Source organism: Thalassophryne amazonica, chromosome 5 (genome assembly GCF_902500255.1).
Source record: "Thalassophryne amazonica chromosome 5, fThaAma1.1, whole genome shotgun sequence".
Classification (NCBI taxonomy): Eukaryota; Metazoa; Chordata; class Actinopteri; order Batrachoidiformes; family Batrachoididae; genus Thalassophryne; species Thalassophryne amazonica.
This window is the reverse complement of record NC_047107.1, coordinates 88,559,829-88,578,199: the sequence shown is the minus strand read 5'-3', so window position 1 is coordinate 88,578,199 and position 18,371 is coordinate 88,559,829. Positions and strand designations below refer to the sequence as shown.

Here is an 18,371-nt window from a genome sequence, read left to right as displayed (position 1 = left end):
CGGATAGTTTTCTAACAGTCCTCGTATGTCACATCGGCGTATTAGTCGCATTTGTCCAAAAATGCATCATGATGAGGATAAAACATATGTAAGTCACATTGGTCTATTTACATTTATTTACACATCTACACATTTATTGTTGAAACATAGTGGTATCACTTTATGCAACAAGAGTCAAATTAATTAAATTGGTGCTTTATTTATTTATTTATAACAGTCACTGTATTAACAAGCTAAAGCTAATGAGCTCATTAATGTGGTATGAGGCACAAAGAGCACAGAGTAAACTGCTTGTTGTCACCAGCCGACATATGAAAACATAAATGCTGAGCTGAACCTGTGCACATTTTCCCTGGTCACTGTAAATAAACCTTATATATGATTTTACATTGTTAAAACATTATAGTTAGCCTTACTTTAGCCTAGCTGTCTCCCCATTGCGTTTCCGGCTGTCCCACAAAGTGGAAACAAGTGGAGTGCAGAGTGTGGTCTTTCAGTTTGAGAGCAGTATTTATTCATTCCACTTGTTTTGTAAGAATCAGCACTTCCTCCTCATTCAGAGCGTCTTCCTCTTGTATTACAGCAGTTGCCATCCAGCTAATTTGATTCATTGGGCCTCATGTATCAACGTGCGTACGGCGATATTTGAGCGTATATGGGGTGTACGCCAAAACGGCTGTGCCACTTGGCATTTATCAGTGTGGTCGTTGACGTACGCTGCGCTGAAAATATACACCAGGTCGAGAGGTGGTGTAAATTATACGCCAAAATGAACCAGCGCTGGAATCCACATAAAAATGAATATGATCGGCCTGATAAACAGTGCCATCATACAAATCAATGCATATGTTACATAAATAACACTTTCCAGATTATACTACATAATAATCAATATAAATCCCGCTTTTGCGGGTTTGCTGGTCTGTCGAGCACGATCATGGCCACAGCGCTGACCGCAAAGAAAGCGCTGCTCGCCTTTTTCTCCACGCTTCGAGCCTGGAGCCAGAGCAGCGCTGAGCTTAACTTTATGTGGTGTGATCGTTTTAGACAATGAAATTGATAATTACAACTGTAGTGTTGTCATTCCCTTCGCCCGTGCTGCAGTCAGGTTTTGTCGTCTCCATTCGTTTGTTAACATAAAATAAATAAATAAATTAAAAAAAATACAGAAATCTGAAAAATAAGGCATGTCTTATTAATTTAGCGAGCAAATATCCACATGTCAAGAATTATTGACGTGAAAAGAGAATACAGTGGTCCGTCGCTATAACGCGGTTCACCTTTCGCGGCCTCGTCGTTTCGTGGAGTTTTTAGTCCAATTTTGCATGCTTTTTTTTTTTTTTTTTTTACAGTGTTCTGTGTTCTGCGTGTATGTTTATAAGAATCTTCTCGCCCAGAAGAAAAAGAGCGCCAACAACTACTCATAACTGTGTTTGTCATTCGGAAAAAGACACCTGCAGCCAGGTGTGAGTGGAAAAAGGCGCGGCGTCAGGACGAAGAGGCGCGATCTGTGAAATACTGGTCAGTCACTATTAATAATTTCTTATGTGTCCAACCTCGTACATTGATCGTTAAAATTAAATTTGTTAGTTCTAAAAGCCATCATAATTATTTATAGGAAAACGTTCTATTTTTATTTCTCAAACAAATGTTTGGGCCTGAAAACAGTTTGGTGTTATTTTTCTACTAAGGTTTGAACTTTGAGAGTGTTTACACACGAGAGAAAAGTGAGAAAATGTTCATGCCTGATTGAGAAAGTGTATAAAGTGGTTTTACAGGGTTTTTACAGCTTTAAAACGTCTATAATAATTGTAAAAAAATAACGCTGACTACGTCGCGGTTTCGCGTATTACGGGCTATTTTTAGAACGTAACTCCCGCGATAAATGAGGGACCACTGTAACACCTTTTTGATTATACTACAAAACAATTAATACGACGGCCGCTTTTGACGCTCCATTAGCACGCGTCATGATTGGTGGAGTTCTTTTTCTTTGCCGTCTACCTGGCTTCCATGTTGTAAAATGAGGGTGTGTCTGAAGCGGAGTCTGAATATTTATGGGCGTGTTTATTAGAATTATGATTGTTTTCACCCGCCGCATTTATCAAGGTCACGTCGGGCGTATGCCGGAAATGGGCAGGTGCGCACTGCTTGATACATGTCACGGCAACTTCGGTGTACTTCAAATTTACACCGTAAATTTATGCCACAAGTGCGCAACTTTGATACATGAGGCCCTTTATCACCACCTTTTACTTTGGAGTGCAGAGAGACAATACCTCACTCAAATCAATATACAGGAGCAGCTTGTGAACACTGCTGTCTTGATGATAATGCAGTATACTTTTGGCATATAAGCCAAACAAGCAAAAAAGCATGAATTATGGTCCTGAAAAAACAGTAAATAGAATTTTACAATTTTGCATGGCAGTAATTAGCGAGGTAAGGATTAACTAATCAGTTTGATGTATCTGATTATATTCAATTTCGAGATACTGACATTTATTTCAAATCAGTGATCACATTGTCGCTCAAGTATATGATGCCATGCATTCACCTTGTGTGGGATGGCATAAATTAATTTATACAACACTCTCAAGGGAGGAAATTCTACTTATCTTCATGTGTAGTGTGGAACAGAAAACTGTTCTGCCTGTAATGCCTTTCAGTTAACCAGGGTTAAGTGCCAACTACTAAGCTAGTACCTTACTTGTTCAGAGAATTATCTGCAGAAATTTGCATATTAACCCTCAAGCAACCAAGCTATTTTTAATCGACTAATGTGACCAAGTGTGGTTATTTATGGCCCCATTGACTTTATATTGGAATACTTCTATATAGATGATTGTTTTGGCGTCCTTCATATTTATTTCACTCTGTAATATATTTGTCTGGTATCCTTTTCAGTTTTAATGGTTGTGCAGCTGTAAATCGGTTGGCTCTGCTTACATTAAAATATAATGATTAGAGTTGGCAAATTATAATTCCATCTGAAGCCATGATGTCAAAAATTTCACAGATCTTCCCGGGGTCATAAGTGACCTCGCAGAAGTTTGGATTGTACTTACCACACAGATTGGCCGATCCTTGCAAAATTCTTTGAACAAATGCAGGACAAATAGATTGACAAATTCATAGTAGGAAACATTTCTGATTAAAATTAGAAAAATAGTGCACAAAAATATATATGCCCAGGGTCATAAATGACCCCACTCAGTCGATTGAGGGTTAATGTGGACATTGAGGAAATTATTTGTTGTTAACATGATAAAGCAATAAGAACATGTGGTAGATACTTCATATTTACAAGATAAATACATGAGGGTTTTTTGGGGGAGATTCATAAATTTGCATATTATTAAGGACAATGTTACTTTTCTTGTGACAATGGGAACTCATTAACAATACATGATAGACACAATATTTTTAAGGATGACCTTCATGTGACTGAAAGGTTTATAGAGTACTGTGTATATTATTTGCTACATAAAGTATGAAGATGTTGTTGTCCATTCGGCTGCTCCCGTTTTGTGTTTGGGGTCGCCACAGCGGATACAACCAGATCCGCATTGATATTTGGCACAAGTTTTTTACGCCGGATGCCCTTCCTCATGCAACTCCAGTGTTACCTGGAGAAACACACACAGCCGCTGGTGTTCCAAAGAGGTCTCCCATCCAAGTACTAACCAGGTCCCGCACTGCTTAGCTTCTGAGATCTGATGGGATCAGGCTTACACAGAGCAGATCGGCTGCTGCATAAAGTATGAGGATATACCTGGATAATGTATTCACACTGTCAAAAGGTTTGGCATACCTTAGTTTATTCAGATTCCCATTGTTACACAGACAGTTTCACAAAAAGAATGCTGTTGTTGCTCAAGTCCCCGTGTGAGTTGGAGAATAACGAGTTCAGCTTCCTCCGAGAGCAGCTTATTGATTTACTGCAGGTCGAGGCTTGTCCTGTTTTCTCATCAAAGGAGCTTGTATGTGTCACAGGTGAGTTGGAAGAATCAGCAATGCTGCGTCCTTTGTAGTCAATAAACAGAAGTATAGAGCAGCACTCTGTGTCTCTGAGTAGTACATGACTTTTAAAGTTTGCTTTGTGCAATGGTTGCACACTGTCTTGTAAGGCCAAGTCAGTTCAACCATATGATCAGACACGTGCCACGCACAAGCTTAGGAAAAATACAGCAGCTGACCGAGCTTTTTCAGTCTGCACACCTACTCTGGAGTTTACTGTGTTCAGCAGTCCAGTTCAACTACAGTTTTTAAAACTAGACTTAAAGTAGACCTGCATTGAAATAAATGTGGTCAGATTTAAGAAAGAAATAGCTGATATGTATTTATAAGACCCTTGTGAATGCAGTAAAGTAAATCTGTAAGCCCAAATTTGTAATTTAGCGGAGAAATCTTCATTTAAAAATGACAAATTTGCAGCTAAAATTTAGCCCTCCACGAAAACAGTTTGTACATCCGGATCATTTCCATGACGTCATGGACAAGACGACGCGCTCCCGCCTTCAGTCCGATCCCGCATTGAAATTGATTTTATCTATTAGTAATGTTACTGTTATACACATCCTGGTTTCAACATCCAAAAGTAAGCTGCAATGAATGCAAGATACAGCTCTGCATGCTCAGATCAGCGGCGACATCGACAGCAGGCGCCATTCTTCCCCGACGCCTCTCTCTCTCTGCCTCCGATGCACTTACCGAGTGCATGCGCTCGTTAAATTCCACCGCGGGCCACTCACACCCCCGTGTCTACTGTGCAGCTGCAGACACGGCTCTGTCTACTGAATGGAGGTGCAGCCAACTTGGCACAAGTCCAGAGACCACGCTCGCCATTTTGATGCGGAGCGGCCGGTGACACCTGTTGCTCGCAAGGACAGACTTCTTGCGGCAAAATCCGCAGTGCCGCACGTCTCGGTAATCGGAGCCGCAGAGCTCCGTGGCCGCTGGGAGAGGTTTATATCTTTTTAATGACTTGAATTCTTTGCGGGTCCCGCATCCGTACCCAGCGACAGTAACACCGGAGGTGAAAGACAGTAGATTTTCAATGCGACACCACTCAGTCAAACGGGCGTATGAAAAAGTCCCCAAAATAATTTTCAAACACAAATAAAAGAAAGGTGTACTCACCAAGCGTATCGCAAGACAATATGAAGTTTTAAAAAAAGTAGATCCTTCCGTATAAGACAATAAAAAGGTGCAAATGCAAACTGACGTAAATCCACAAATTACAGTTGGCGCGCGCAATGCATGCTGGGATAGGGTCTTATCCCTGACGTCTCGGCAGCGTCCCGGATGTGCTGACAGTTTTGCGGAGGGCTAAATTTTAGCTGTAAATTTCTCATTTTTAAATGAAGATTTCTCCGTTGAATGACAGATCTGGGCTTGCAGATTTACTTTACTACATTCACAAGGATCTTATGTGTAAATATAAGTCATTTTTTGGTCCAAAGATCTGACTGCATTTATTTCAATGCAGGTCTACTTTAAGACTTTGCTGCCTATACTCTGTTATAGTTACTTATTTTTATTTTCATGTTGTCAATTTGTGTTTTATGTTTCAACTATTTCATCTATTTATTTATTTTAAAGTCTCAGTTCCACCGAATAATAAGCCATGAATAATGAGCCATGCATGGGTGTGTCAGTGATTATTTGAAGAAATATCCACGTTTTAAGCCATCACGTATCCACTACTAATGCGCCTCTATGTGCCTCTCTGTACCGTGCATGTGCCAGGCATCAGCCTCTCGTGAGACACGACCGAGCCTCATCCAGCCTCAAGTGGCTCGTGTCGCCGCATATGATCCACGTCAAGCCACATATGATCCATGTAGCGCCATGATAACATGACGTTGGTGCACATTTAGGCATGGGTTTGGTCCAAACCTCCAGCCATCCCACACTTGGTCCCTTTAAAGTGTGGGTTTTCAATTCACAGCATCCATTAAAGATGTCACATTTTTTTAAACGCAGTCCAAAAAAAAAGATGCTGCATTGAGTGAGTGTGCGCTGCTGCAACTGTAGGTCACTTCCAAAAAAAAGTCACCACGATGAGGTCGTCGCTTTAATTATATACACCCGCTACCGCAACTGTGGATCACTTCCAAAAAATATTTCTTTATTTCTTCCATGGCTTACAGTCACCGTGATACAACTCTTAACTTTGTGTTATGTCTGCAAACTCACTCTTTTGCGCGCTCTCGTTCTGTGTTCCTGGACAGCTTTGCACTCCTTGCCGCAGCTTTACTGGTGTTATTTCTTCCGCGGCTTTAAACATACAGCCACTTTGACGCTGTGATCCAACTTTTAACTTTGTGTTCATCTATTTTTGACTGCAAAATCACTCTTTTGCGAGCTGGCATTGTGCCTAAATGCTTGTTTTGCGCACGAGTCATTCTGTCAGTGTGCACACATAGTGGAGCTCAATCTAGTACATTAACAAATGATTAAATCTATCATAGACATACTTTTACAGCTAGGAATGAACATACAACTGTTTTACCAAGCTATAAAAACATTAAAAATACTTACCTTTAAGTTGTTTCAAAATACGTTCATCATGGAGCAGGAGAGAAGGGGAAAAAAGCATCCAAACGAAACAGTCTTCTGTGATTCCATAAGTGATTAGAGGTGTTTTCATTGTCCAAGGTTTGAAAGAAAATGATTAATCCGCTACAAAATAATTATTTTATGTACAGCGTCCAACGCACAGAGCAGGTGGAATTGTGTTTGCAAGAGGGCAGCCGCTCCAAAAATAGCCTCTCAGGTCGTGCTTAGCTTCCAGGTGCTGGGATAATGGGCTTTTAGCAGCCTCGTCTGCACCACAAACATGGCTGTGTAATCCTCGTTAGTCATCGTAGTAACTCGTACACAACTACCCCACGCTGTTGGAGCTAAATTTTGAACATCTTGAAATTAGCACCACGCTCAGAGATGAGCCTCGTTAACCAACAATACTGCCTCAGTAAATTCTCTCTTAGCAAAAAAAAAAAAAAAAAAATGCTGCGTGGATCATTATTCATCCATTATTTGGTGAGACCAGGGTTTAACTTTTAAAACATTGTGTCTTAAAGACAGTTTCCAGAATTCTGTATGGGGGCAGACCCAAACCTCTTTAAGGTCCACTTTTGAAGAAATTTTTTCACAATAATATTCATCAGATTCTACAACTTCGAAAAATAATATATTTTTTATTAGTTATTGTTATTATTGATGTACTATTTATAAATTTAAGAATAAATGGTAAATGGACTATATAGAGCTTTTCCATCTGCTTCAGATGCTCAAAGCGCTTTACAATTATGCCTCACATGCACCCATTCACACAAACACACTCTCACACCGATGTGAAGGTGCTGCCATGCAAGGTGCTCCCTATACACCGGGAGCAACTTGGGGATTAAGGACCTTGCCCAAGGGCCCTTAGTGATTTTCCGGTCAGGCTGAGGTTTGAACCAAGGATCCTCTGGTCTCAAGCCCAACGCTTAACCACTGGACCATCACCTCCCTCACCTCTTCCCAGGGGATCCCAAGGTATTGCCAAACCACAGGATTTTGACAAAGCCTATTTTTGCCCAAGGCCACCAGATATGGCTATCAGGTATTGCGAAGACTTTGTGTCTGTCTGTGCTCAGCATAAGTCCAGTCCTATTACTGCTAGGTATCTAAAGCCCTCCTTCACACTGCACTAACAAAGGACAACAAAGCCCAAACAAAACAAGAAATCTGGACTTACGTTGACTTTCGGAGGCATTGTTTAACCGTCATCCAGTTTCATTCCTGCAACTGGCGCTTTGTCAGAATTTTCAAACTGTTGAAAAATGTGAACAAATCACAACGGCGACCTCAGTTCGTCCATATTCTGTTTTGCTTTCTGTCTTGAATGTTTATCATTTGCGTTCTGTTTGACTGTCATCCAACTTCACCCATCCTACCGATATAATGCAGGAACATTGGCGATTTGTGAATTTTTGACTTTGTCCTTTGTTCAGCTATCGCCTTGTGCCGTGTGGCCGAGCCTTCAAACCACTTAATTTATGCATTTATATAACATGTTTCTCTTATATTCCGTAAAAGCTAACGAGAAATAAACACTTCTAAAACTGAACATGCTATTTTTGGAACCTAATAACCCATCTGAAGTAATTTACAAGACATTTGACGGACGTTAGTGTTAGAGCAGAGGCAAGGCTGCGGCACAGTATCTTGGTGGGTACAGTGGCCACAGGTCGGGCAGGGCTGGGTAGCATCCCGAAGCCTTGCTTCAGCAGAGCTAAAGGGAAGGAAAGGCGGAAGCTCATACAGGAGGAGGTTCGGGCAGAGGTGGAAGAGGCTCGCTTCAGCAGAGCGGTGGGCATGAGCAAGCAGGGGGCTTGGACCAAGTGGGAGCATGTCACAAGCTGGAAAATTACATGGACTGAGCTGTGGAAGGCGGAGCCACATCATTTCAAGTTCCTCGTCCAATCGGTATATGATGTCCTCCCAAGCCCTGCTAACCTGTTCACCTGGGGCCTGACGGACTCACCTGTGTGCCAGCTCTGCCAGAAGAAGGGATCCTTAGAACACATCCTCAGCTGTTGCTGAAAGGCCTTGGGAGATGGGAGGTATTGCTGACGCCATGACCAGGTCCTGCGGGCAGTAGCAGACACCATCTGTACCGGCATCAACAAGGGACAACAACCAACCAAGAGCGCAATTGCTTTTGTCCGAGCAGGGGAGAAATCTCAGCCCTCCAAGAAGACTCAAGGGGGCCTGCTTACAACAGCAAGAGACTGGCAGCTCTTGGTCGATCTGGGGAGACAGTTGCGATTCCCGGACAACATCGCAGCCACGACACTCCGGCCAGACATGGTGTTGATGTCAACGTCCAGCCGGCAGGTGGTGCTCCTTGAGCTAACGGTTCCCTGGGAGGACAGAATGGAGGAAGCCCAGGAGAGGAAGAGGGCAAAATATGCAGAGCTTGTGGCTGAGTGCCGGAGGAACGGTTGGAATGCCCGCTGCGAGCCAATTGAGGTGGGCTGCAGGGGCTTTGCAGGTAGATCCCTACACCGCGTCCTTGAACTCCTTGGGATTTGCGGACTGCATAGGCGGAGAGCCACCAAGAACATCTTGGAAGCAGCTGAGAAGGCTTCACGGTGGCTCTGGTTGAGGAGGGGGGAGGCGTGGCGTAGTGCCAGGGTTCGATTTTAGCGGTTACCCGGGAACCCGTGGCACCCTACTTTGGGGGCGGGCACACAACTCTTTAGAGTTGCATTCCCGACTGGAATCCACCTTTTTTATTTCATAACTGTACAGAAATCTATCAAATTTGGACAAAATTTGCACAGAATTTGACTTTCTGAGACCGACACATACACAAAACGTCATCAAAAAATGTTCTTCTCCTCTGTTTGTAATGCCGCGTTTTATTATACACAGATCAAATGGAGCGTTTTTGAGGGAAGAGCAAACAGCAGCCAGCGGAGAGTTTTTTTTTTTGTATTTCTCTACGTGCGCACGCGAGCAAATCATCCGTGAAGATTATTTTATTTATTAACTACACAGATGTATAATAAAAGCAAATGGTGACTGGTTTATAAACACAATTATGACGGAGTTTTTGAGGGAAGAGCAAACAGCAGCCAGCGGAGAGTTTTTTTTTTTTATTTCTCTACATGCGCGTGCGAGCAAATCATCCGTGAAGATTATTTTATTTATTACCTACACAGATGTATAATAAAAGCAAATGGTGACTGGTTTATAAACACAATTATGACAGAGTTTTTGAGGGAAGAGCTGCCTTAGATTCTGAGCTTAATTCTGATTCTGAGGAAGAACACCTTGAAGTGCTGCAGAGAATGGCAGATGACCATGATGACTGCTAATAGATTTTCTGTAATCACAACAAGTGTAATCAACACTCATGGCAGCCATGATTGTTAATGGGCTGGATGTTTAATAAAACATCGGCAGCTGAGATGACCCCATGCCAATCTGCCTGTGCATATTGGCATGGGGTCATCTCAGCTTCTGACAAGATTAGAAAATTTCGAAATTTCAGAAAATATTACTCCAAAAGCACAAAAATTCCCTTCCATAATTTCATCCTGTCTGATGAAGGGCGAGGCCCGAAACGTCACCTTTGGTGTGTTATTAAAGGCTTGTTTGGGAGCTAACTGGCTGTGCGGATCTCTTTCGTTTTTTGTTCTTCCATAATTTCGCCCCAGATCTGCCCCAGATATCACCAGAATGCACAATTTGCATCCTTTTATATCAAAATTTTGTGGGGGGCATGCCCCCAGACCCCCCTAGTTGCTTTGCCGCTATGCTGCGTAGCGGTAGGTTTGGTACCGAACTTTTTTGAGGGGCACCAAACTTTTCAGATTTTGGTGCCCTTAAGGCACACAACTATTTATTCTAAAAGGCAAACCCTGCGTAGTGCGCTACCTGGACACAAGTCGGGGGACTGATCACCCCCGGCTGGGTCGCCCGAGTGAGGGTGTATGACTAAGACCCGAAACACCCAGTGATCTCGGGAGAGTCACTGAAGATGTGTCCAGGTTGCACCACTAGGTGTATTGCAGGTCTGGTGACATCACTGACTACCTGCAAACCGTTTTGTTTGTGTGTAAATATAACCTCTTTGTCATATATTATGTAAAAACTAGTGATAAACAAACACTTCTAAAACTGAAAACGCTGTTTTTGTAACCTGATAACACCTCTGGATTGACTTCCAAGACCTTTCGCAGACATTAACTTCTGTTAACTCAGTGCTGTGAATACTTTCTGGATGCACCGTAAATGAACATGATGAAGCATGTGATATATCTGTTTTATATCCAATATAAAATAAATATATGACATGTTTGGACTTGGTTCTGGAACACCAAATATTATATAATTTACATCTAGATATGAAGAACTGATTTCTAATGATTAAAGATAATATGTGAAGTTAATAAGTATTTATCTTCTTAGGTAAAGACATCCTGTCATTTGTTGTTAAAGAAAGTGACTGACAGACATTCTCATTCTACTATTCACATTTATACACATCTCACAAACATGGTCAAATATTTTATCAAATCTTTGTATTCATATCAGTCACAGAAAAAGAATTATGTTGGAAACGACAATCAGTCATGCAAACAGAAAGATTTCAGTCAGGTTTTGACCATATTTCCTTCTGAGGAAACATGCTCAAACATGAGCTACAGAATAGCAATACCTGTATATTTCATCAGTCTGTTGTTGTTGGTGCAAGATTTTAAAAAAGATTTGGTTATATTTCTCTGTGACTTTTATTTTTTAATTTATTTCAAAACAAACTTGTTCACAGTTTTTTGAACAAAAGGTTCAGGGTTGTTTTCTTCTTTTACACCTCTCTTTCTTTGCTGGTCTTACAGGTTTAGCGTTATATTGTCTTGTATTTAAATTTTTGAAGCAGTTTGTATGTTGGTTGGAAAGTGCTGAATAAATAAATTTAGTATTAATATTATTAGGTACACAAACCTTGTTAGACATCTAGTCCAGACATGTTAGCAAGTAATTTAGGTGAGCTACCCAATATTCATCCAGTTTCCTGAGTTACCATTTTAAGTAGTCAGTGTCAGCAGAAGGTTTAGTGCTTATGCATCCAGTATTTGTGTAATATTTGCGACTCTCTGAGGTACCTAGGTCTTCGGTTTCTTTGCAGGGAGGCTGTGTTGAGGAATGTAGCTGTACCAGTACGCTTGGCAGAGCAAACAGCGTATCAACCTCTCGCCTTAAATTCTCTCCCCTTATCTTCCCCGTCTCTTTGTGCAGCAGAGCATCACAACCGATTTCCCTGTCCTCTAACTGACTCTGGAGGTTAAGAGACCGCACAAAGAAGTGTTATGTTTTAATTCTATGGTACAAAAATGAAATTGGTTTTCCTATTTTTCCACTGACATGTTCTGTTCTTTCTTTCTGTCGTAGAGAAGCTTGTCGTACAGAATCTTTCTTTCTGTCTGAAAAAGATATTAAGATGGCATGAAATATTTGGCAGGATTAATGTCCACACAATTGGATCATCCTGTGAACATGAGAGCGTAACTATCTGTCCACCCATCTAGGATGAGGAAGACTCCTTTGTGATGAAAGCCATCATCCATGCCATAAACGATGACAATGTTCCCGGTCTGCAGCATCTTCTTGGCTCCTTGACCAGTTACGACGTTAACCAGCCCAACAAGGTGACTCATTTAGAACAAGTTGTATTTTATTCATGTAGCCTCTTTTTTATGGAAATAATATTCTCCTTCTGCCGTTATTGGGGTTTTTTCTTCTTAAATGATATCGAACGTGAGCAGAACCACTGGAAAGTGTAACATTTTAACATTTTTGTTCAGTAGAGACAAGGTTTTTGCCTACATGTGTTTAACACGATGCAAACCGAACTGTAAACTGATCGAAGACTTGATGAATCCTGTTGTCTTACTGACATCAGGTGCCACACTGTAGTACGTCCAAAAGGGTCCACAATACAACACTTGTTTTTAAAATGTTCAAAATTTTTCCACTATCTTCACATCACTAACATCCTGATTATGTATCAATGTATTCTGTCAAGTGATGACTATTCTTGGTGATACGTGAGGAAAATAAATGGCCACAATCCAGCAAAATTCTTTCACAAACAAACACAATGCTCACCAGAAACCACCAGGGAATGGTCAAGCTCACATGACGGTGGATGTTCTTCATCTTCAGCTGCAGCTTGCAGCAGCATCAGTTGTTCATAACTGCTGTCCATATTTCATAATGGTTAAAATATGTAAAGCGCCCTATATTTATGGCGCACTTTCCCCAAAGATGTGTAAACTGTGGCTGAATCATGATGTATTTGTGTCTTTTTGTTTTGATGGTGATGATATTCGTGGTGATTCTTGGTAGCATTTTATCAGGTCTAGATGAGGTTGTGTGGTCAGTGTTTTGCGACACTGCAGTGATGTAATAACTTTATGGAGTGGTGACATCACTACAGCCAATTTGGCTCACACACTTCACTAGCCACAGTTTGTCGCAGTTTGACTTATAGTTTTTCACAGTTTGTGAAAATGGGTACCCCTCTTAAATTTATATGGATTGACGTCATTTTAGTGCCCTGGCAGACAACCTCCGAACTTTATATAAAGATGTTTGGAGGTGGCCACAGAGCAGCAGTGAGATAGCCTGGGTGACTGCTTCACTTAGTTGGTGACTGAGTGGATGCCTGCTGAGTGGTAGCTGAGTTTAAAAAGGGTCCATGCAGAGTTGCACACGTTTTGTGAGTGTGGAATAAAGGTGAGAGAGCCACGTTGTCATTTATTTTTACACTAACCAGCCTGTTTGTTAGGTGTGTATCCAGACTCAGCAACTTGCTGCTTTCTGTTGGACTTACAGTTTCAGGGGAGTTGATTTAGACAGCTGTCAGGCAGTGAAAGGATGGAACAGTGTGAAGCTTGATGAAGTGCAGAAGAAATGAGAAAAGAGAGAATGAAAGTCTGTTTAGAGCCTTTCACACTAAACACATTGCGCATCGCTTTAAAACCCATTATTTTTCAATGAAAAGCGTCGCGCTAATGACGTGGTGCAACGTGGCAAAAACTGAGCTAACGCGATGCTCTGCCGGTAGTGCGCATTGCTGCTAGTCATCAGGCCATCAAAGTTCAACCCAATCCATCTTCAACCACTGCGTGCTGTGACGTAGCTTTGGATGTCCAATAAAAACGAGGTATCAGGGCAAACACAGAAGACAGCCATGCACAAATGTGTGTCAGAGGAACATCACAACTGTTAATTTATACACAGCAGTTTTCTGAAGACAAACCTTACAAATGTTTTGGGGTTTTTTTTTTTACCTCAAGATTAATTTCTGATTACTGTACATTTTGAAATTAAGCATTTCTGACATTATAAAACTTTTAATTAAATAAATTTAAGTTGAAAAAAAGATTATTTAGAAATCTTTGTTCATCTATAATTTAAAACCATAATTTATCTGTTGTTGTTTCAGATAAGCTAATTTCTTGATTGACATGATAATGAACTTTGGACATTTATTTATAGACAAATAAAATATCATGAAAAGTATTTTGTAAATTTTTTAAGTCTGGTAGATTAATTCATTCATATCAGTATTTCAGCCAGGAAAACGACACCATAAATGTTGTTGTTGTTGTCAGTTCAGCTGCTCACATTATTGTTCGAGGTCATCACAGGGAATACAGTCAGATCCGCATAGGTATTTGGCACAAGTTTTACACCGGATGCCCTTCCTGACGCAACTCCAGTTTTACCTGGAGAAACACACACAGCCGCTGGTGTTCCGAAGAGACCTCCCATCCAAGTACTAACCAGACACTGCACTGCTTAGCTTGTGAGATCTGATGGGATCAGGCTGACACAGAGCAGACCAGCTGCAAAAACGACACCATAAATAAATATAATTTTTTTATTATAAACATAACAGGAAATTATGTAACAATGACTGCAGTGTGTTTCTTAATTAGGATTTCTGAATGTGACATAAACCTCATGTTGGAATTCTTTTTTTAATTTAGTCATTTCACCATTTAATTATGTCTTCGTTGACAATGTGATTGCTTTGAATGTTGTAATCCTAACAGAGTAATTACTAAAATATAAATTTGACCATTCTAGTGATTGTGAATGCTTTGAAATTGTGCACAATAGGGGCGGGGCTTCTTCTACAGGTGCAAGTGTCTTTTTGAATGAACCTTGACTTCATGGACATGTTTAACAATTCATCCATTTAATATTAAAATAATAAGAAAACAGCTTTTTCAAACAATAAAATAAATGGTCTTTAAAAAGCCTTTGCTTTATTTAGAAACGTATCAGCAGGTGTGAATTTTCAGAGACTGCAGGTGAGCTGGTGGATATTTAACTAGATGAAGGTCTCCTCCAGAGCATTGACATCTTGGTGGAGTTTTTGGAGACACCTTCCTCACATTTTGAAGAGCAGAGATGTTCTCTTCTTCCTTCTGGACTTCAAGTTTTGATGTTCCATCACTGGAAGTTTTGAAGTGAATCTGGATTTACAAGGGGGGGGGTTCTTCGGGATGAATCTAGAATTCTGGTGTCTCCTACTGAACGTTCCCCCCCTAAAAATTGGTCTGCTCTGCCTTCACTGTTCATGCGTCATTTCAGATCGTCAGCAGCGTCATTTCTGAGCATCAGCAGTGATTCACAGTTTATCACCTTGTTTCTGCTTAAAACTGCACTCCAGTCATCACTTATCTCAGCGACAGATATCTGAAGCTTTTGTAGAACAATCATTTCCACATAAATTCAGCATTATTTCATCATAAAAGACAGGAGACCAATCAGAGCGCCACAGCAACATGTCTGAGTCTAATGTGCTGCTGCTGCGCCTACGTCATTTCAGACAGTCAGTAGCAATTCACCAATTATCACCTCGTTTCTGCTTAAAGCGGCCTAGTTTCTGCTTAAAACTGACTTTAGAATGATTTAAAAGGTTTTACTTTGTCATCTGATGGTGGGGTTGGGGGAGGATGGGTATTGGTAAACATAATGACTTGTGTGAGGGATCCAGACTCACTCACCTCAGACAAATCTGCAGAAGCTCTGTTGCTCAAACCAGGTGTGTTTATTTATTTATTTATTTTTATTTATATATATATGAATTTCTGATTGTGTCTGCTTGATCATACCTACTGCTGTCTCGCTCTCTGACGGGGTCTCTGGCCTGAACACCGCCCGCTTCAGCTCTGCCCAACTTCACTCCAAACACTCGCTGAAAAAAGCTTCTCTCAGCAGGGTGATGTCTATCACTTGTTCTTCTGCTTTTTTCTCTTAATATTGTGGTTATGACTGGCATACTGAGGGTTTCCCTTTTTCCTGTCGCAAATCCATGATGGGGATTGTTCACTAACCCTCGAAAAGCCAGACCTATAATTGAAAGATCTTTTCTCATAATTACGAGATCCTGATGTTGTAATTAGAAGGTCTTTTCTTGTAATTACATGATAAGATGTCTTTTTTTTAATACAGTGAATACAGTGCACTTTTGTAACTGCTGGACGTAGCTGTGAAATAGAGTGAGAAGTGAAAAAAAACTATCCCAAATTAAAAGATGGATATACAGCTTTTCTTTAATCAAGGCCCATGGAGGGTCCTAGTAGAGAGTGATGCTGCTGTACTCTGAAATGACGCATGCGCAGATGCAAAAGGCGGACTGATTTTTAGGGGCAGACCGTTCGGTCTGCGACACCGGGACTGCACATACCTGCAACACATCTGGTGTCTTTCTAGGCTGACAGTAGTTAGTGGCTAAGAGATTAAGAGATTAAACAGAGAAGAACAGTGCATTGGTATGTTATGACTTTTTATCTTTGTTTCTATTTGTCTTTCTCCTTTTTTGTCCACCTGTCTCCGGTACAGCAAACAGATGAATGCTCCAACCCCAAACAGATTCAGACTTTCCTGTGTTCTCACACACCTAATTTGTTGTTGTTGTTTTTTGTTTTTGTTTTTTTGTTTTTTTTGTTGTTGTTTTTTTTTGGGGGGGGGGGGGGGGGGTTGTATGTGTGAGAGAAATCAGTTTTGTTCCAGCTGTGTGTAATTATATCTTATCACACTGAGGTTTACACTCAAGCTCTAGCACACATTTAAAAAAAGAAAAGAAAAACTTGCACTCATGACAAGCACATGACTGATACTGTGACATGAAATGTAAATGTGTGAATATTTCAGCATGGGACTCCTCCCCTCCTGATAGCTGCTGGAGGAGGCAACATTCAGATCATCGAGGTGCTGATGAAAAAAGGTGCAGAGATTCAGGCCCACGACAAGGTAAGAAGAACCCAGCTGTTTGGTCTGATCAGTGTGGCTCTGACAACCAGCTGTGGAGTTTAAATGAAAAGGCAGATTGATAGAGTGCAGTAATCAGTACTGAACCACACGACTGCTTGTCGTTAGGATTAATAGTGGAGCCATTCATGGTATGAATAAAAGTAACTTTGAACTCACTGTGCTTGGACTTAAGTCATCCAAAAAAAAAAAGAAAGATAATTTACTTGCGGAGAATTCATTTTATTTAATATATGTCCGAAAACATACAACACCCTCCTTCCTTGCAGCGTCATGTGATGGGCAAGAAATCCACAGACCAATGTGTATATAGTACTTCAGCGAGTTGCAGAGAAATTAACTCAAAGTCGCAATGTAATCTTAGAGACACAGCATAAATGTGTAGAAAATAACTGCCATTCAGAAGAGAACCACCACACAAAGAATAGGAGACGCATGTGGAGTCTCCTGAAAGATGAGGTCCAGGTCAAACTTGGCAGCTGCTACATTCAGCATTAGTGAGTGTCACCCGGATGACAAAACTTCAAAAAGAGAACAAAGGAAAGGTTTTAAAATATGACAAACATGCATGTCCTTGCAAAATAAATGATAAACAGAATATTTAAAGAACTATAACAGAAATATTCTCCGCCATGTTAAAGTCCCTCAAATATTCATTCATTCATTTTCTGCTGCTTGGCTGGGTTCATGGTGGCAGCAGACTAAGCAGCTCATCCCACGCTTCCCTATGCTGAGCCAAGTCTTCTGACTCTTCTTTGAATGCCTCGCCTTCTGGCTCATCTCTTTCTTCACCATGAAGATTGTGAAGATGGAGTGTTCCTCAAACAGCTTCTCAGGACTACTTTCCAACCTTTAAATCGTTAACAATAGTTTAACTGTCAATATGGGATGTTAGCGCGTCCTCATTGTGGCATTGCAATATTTCATGAAGCAGCATGCGTACCTCCCCTGCAGATTAAATTTAAGAAACTTTAATTGGGGACTTCTCTTTCCTAGAGTGGTGCCAATGCTATCTACTATGCAGCAAGACACGGTCATGTGGAGACCCTTAAGTTCCTTCATGAAAAGAAATGCCGTTTGGATGTGCAAGATAAGGTGAGTCAAATGGTACACACACACACACACACATGAATTTGCTCAGCATCTATTTTTTCTGTAATCACACATTCCGACTATTCTTTGCCCTTGGGAAGCATTAGTTTGTTTTTCCAAACACAGACGTTTCTTGCAGCACGTCACCTGAGAAAATTCACTCTATGCATCTGATAAGGTTTTTTTTTCCTTCTTCTTTTACTCCTGTTTCTATAGTAACAAGTCTTGCTGAAAAAGATGGGCTGTGTGTTTGCTTCAGATGCTGGGGTGTTGCCTTGATTGTGAAATATGCTTAGCACAACAATTCCCAAAAGGATTTTCCAAAGCTGTCATTCGTTTTCCCTGAGAAAACTGATCCAAAGCAGAGTCTTCCAGCAGAGCCGAGATAATCTCAGCTCCATGTAGTTTCTCTGCCAAGATCATTA

The 18,371-nt window shown here is 40.9% G+C and overlaps 1 protein-coding gene and 1 long non-coding RNA gene across 3 annotated transcripts in view; one reads left to right on the top strand and one right to left on the bottom strand.

The window, feature by feature from the left end:
• Window positions 1–18,371, top strand: part of dapk1 (death-associated protein kinase 1) — a 215,423-nt gene that overhangs the window by 157,489 nt on the left and 39,563 nt on the right. For both annotated transcript variants that reach the window (XM_034170809.1, XM_034170810.1), the window contains exons 12-14: window positions 12,093–12,212; window positions 16,738–16,836; window positions 17,851–17,949. In XM_034170809.1, the coding sequence (XP_034026700.1) occupies window positions 12,093–12,212; window positions 16,738–16,836; window positions 17,851–17,949 (318 nt within the window). The remainder of the gene's footprint in view (window positions 1–12,092; window positions 12,213–16,737; window positions 16,837–17,850; window positions 17,950–18,371) is intronic.
• Window positions 14,184–14,403, bottom strand: LOC117510909. The gene is made up of 2 exons (XR_004560838.1): window positions 14,368–14,403; window positions 14,184–14,336 (listed from the first exon to the last, which is right to left on the bottom strand). It is a non-coding gene; the product is annotated as an uncharacterized LOC117510909 (long non-coding RNA).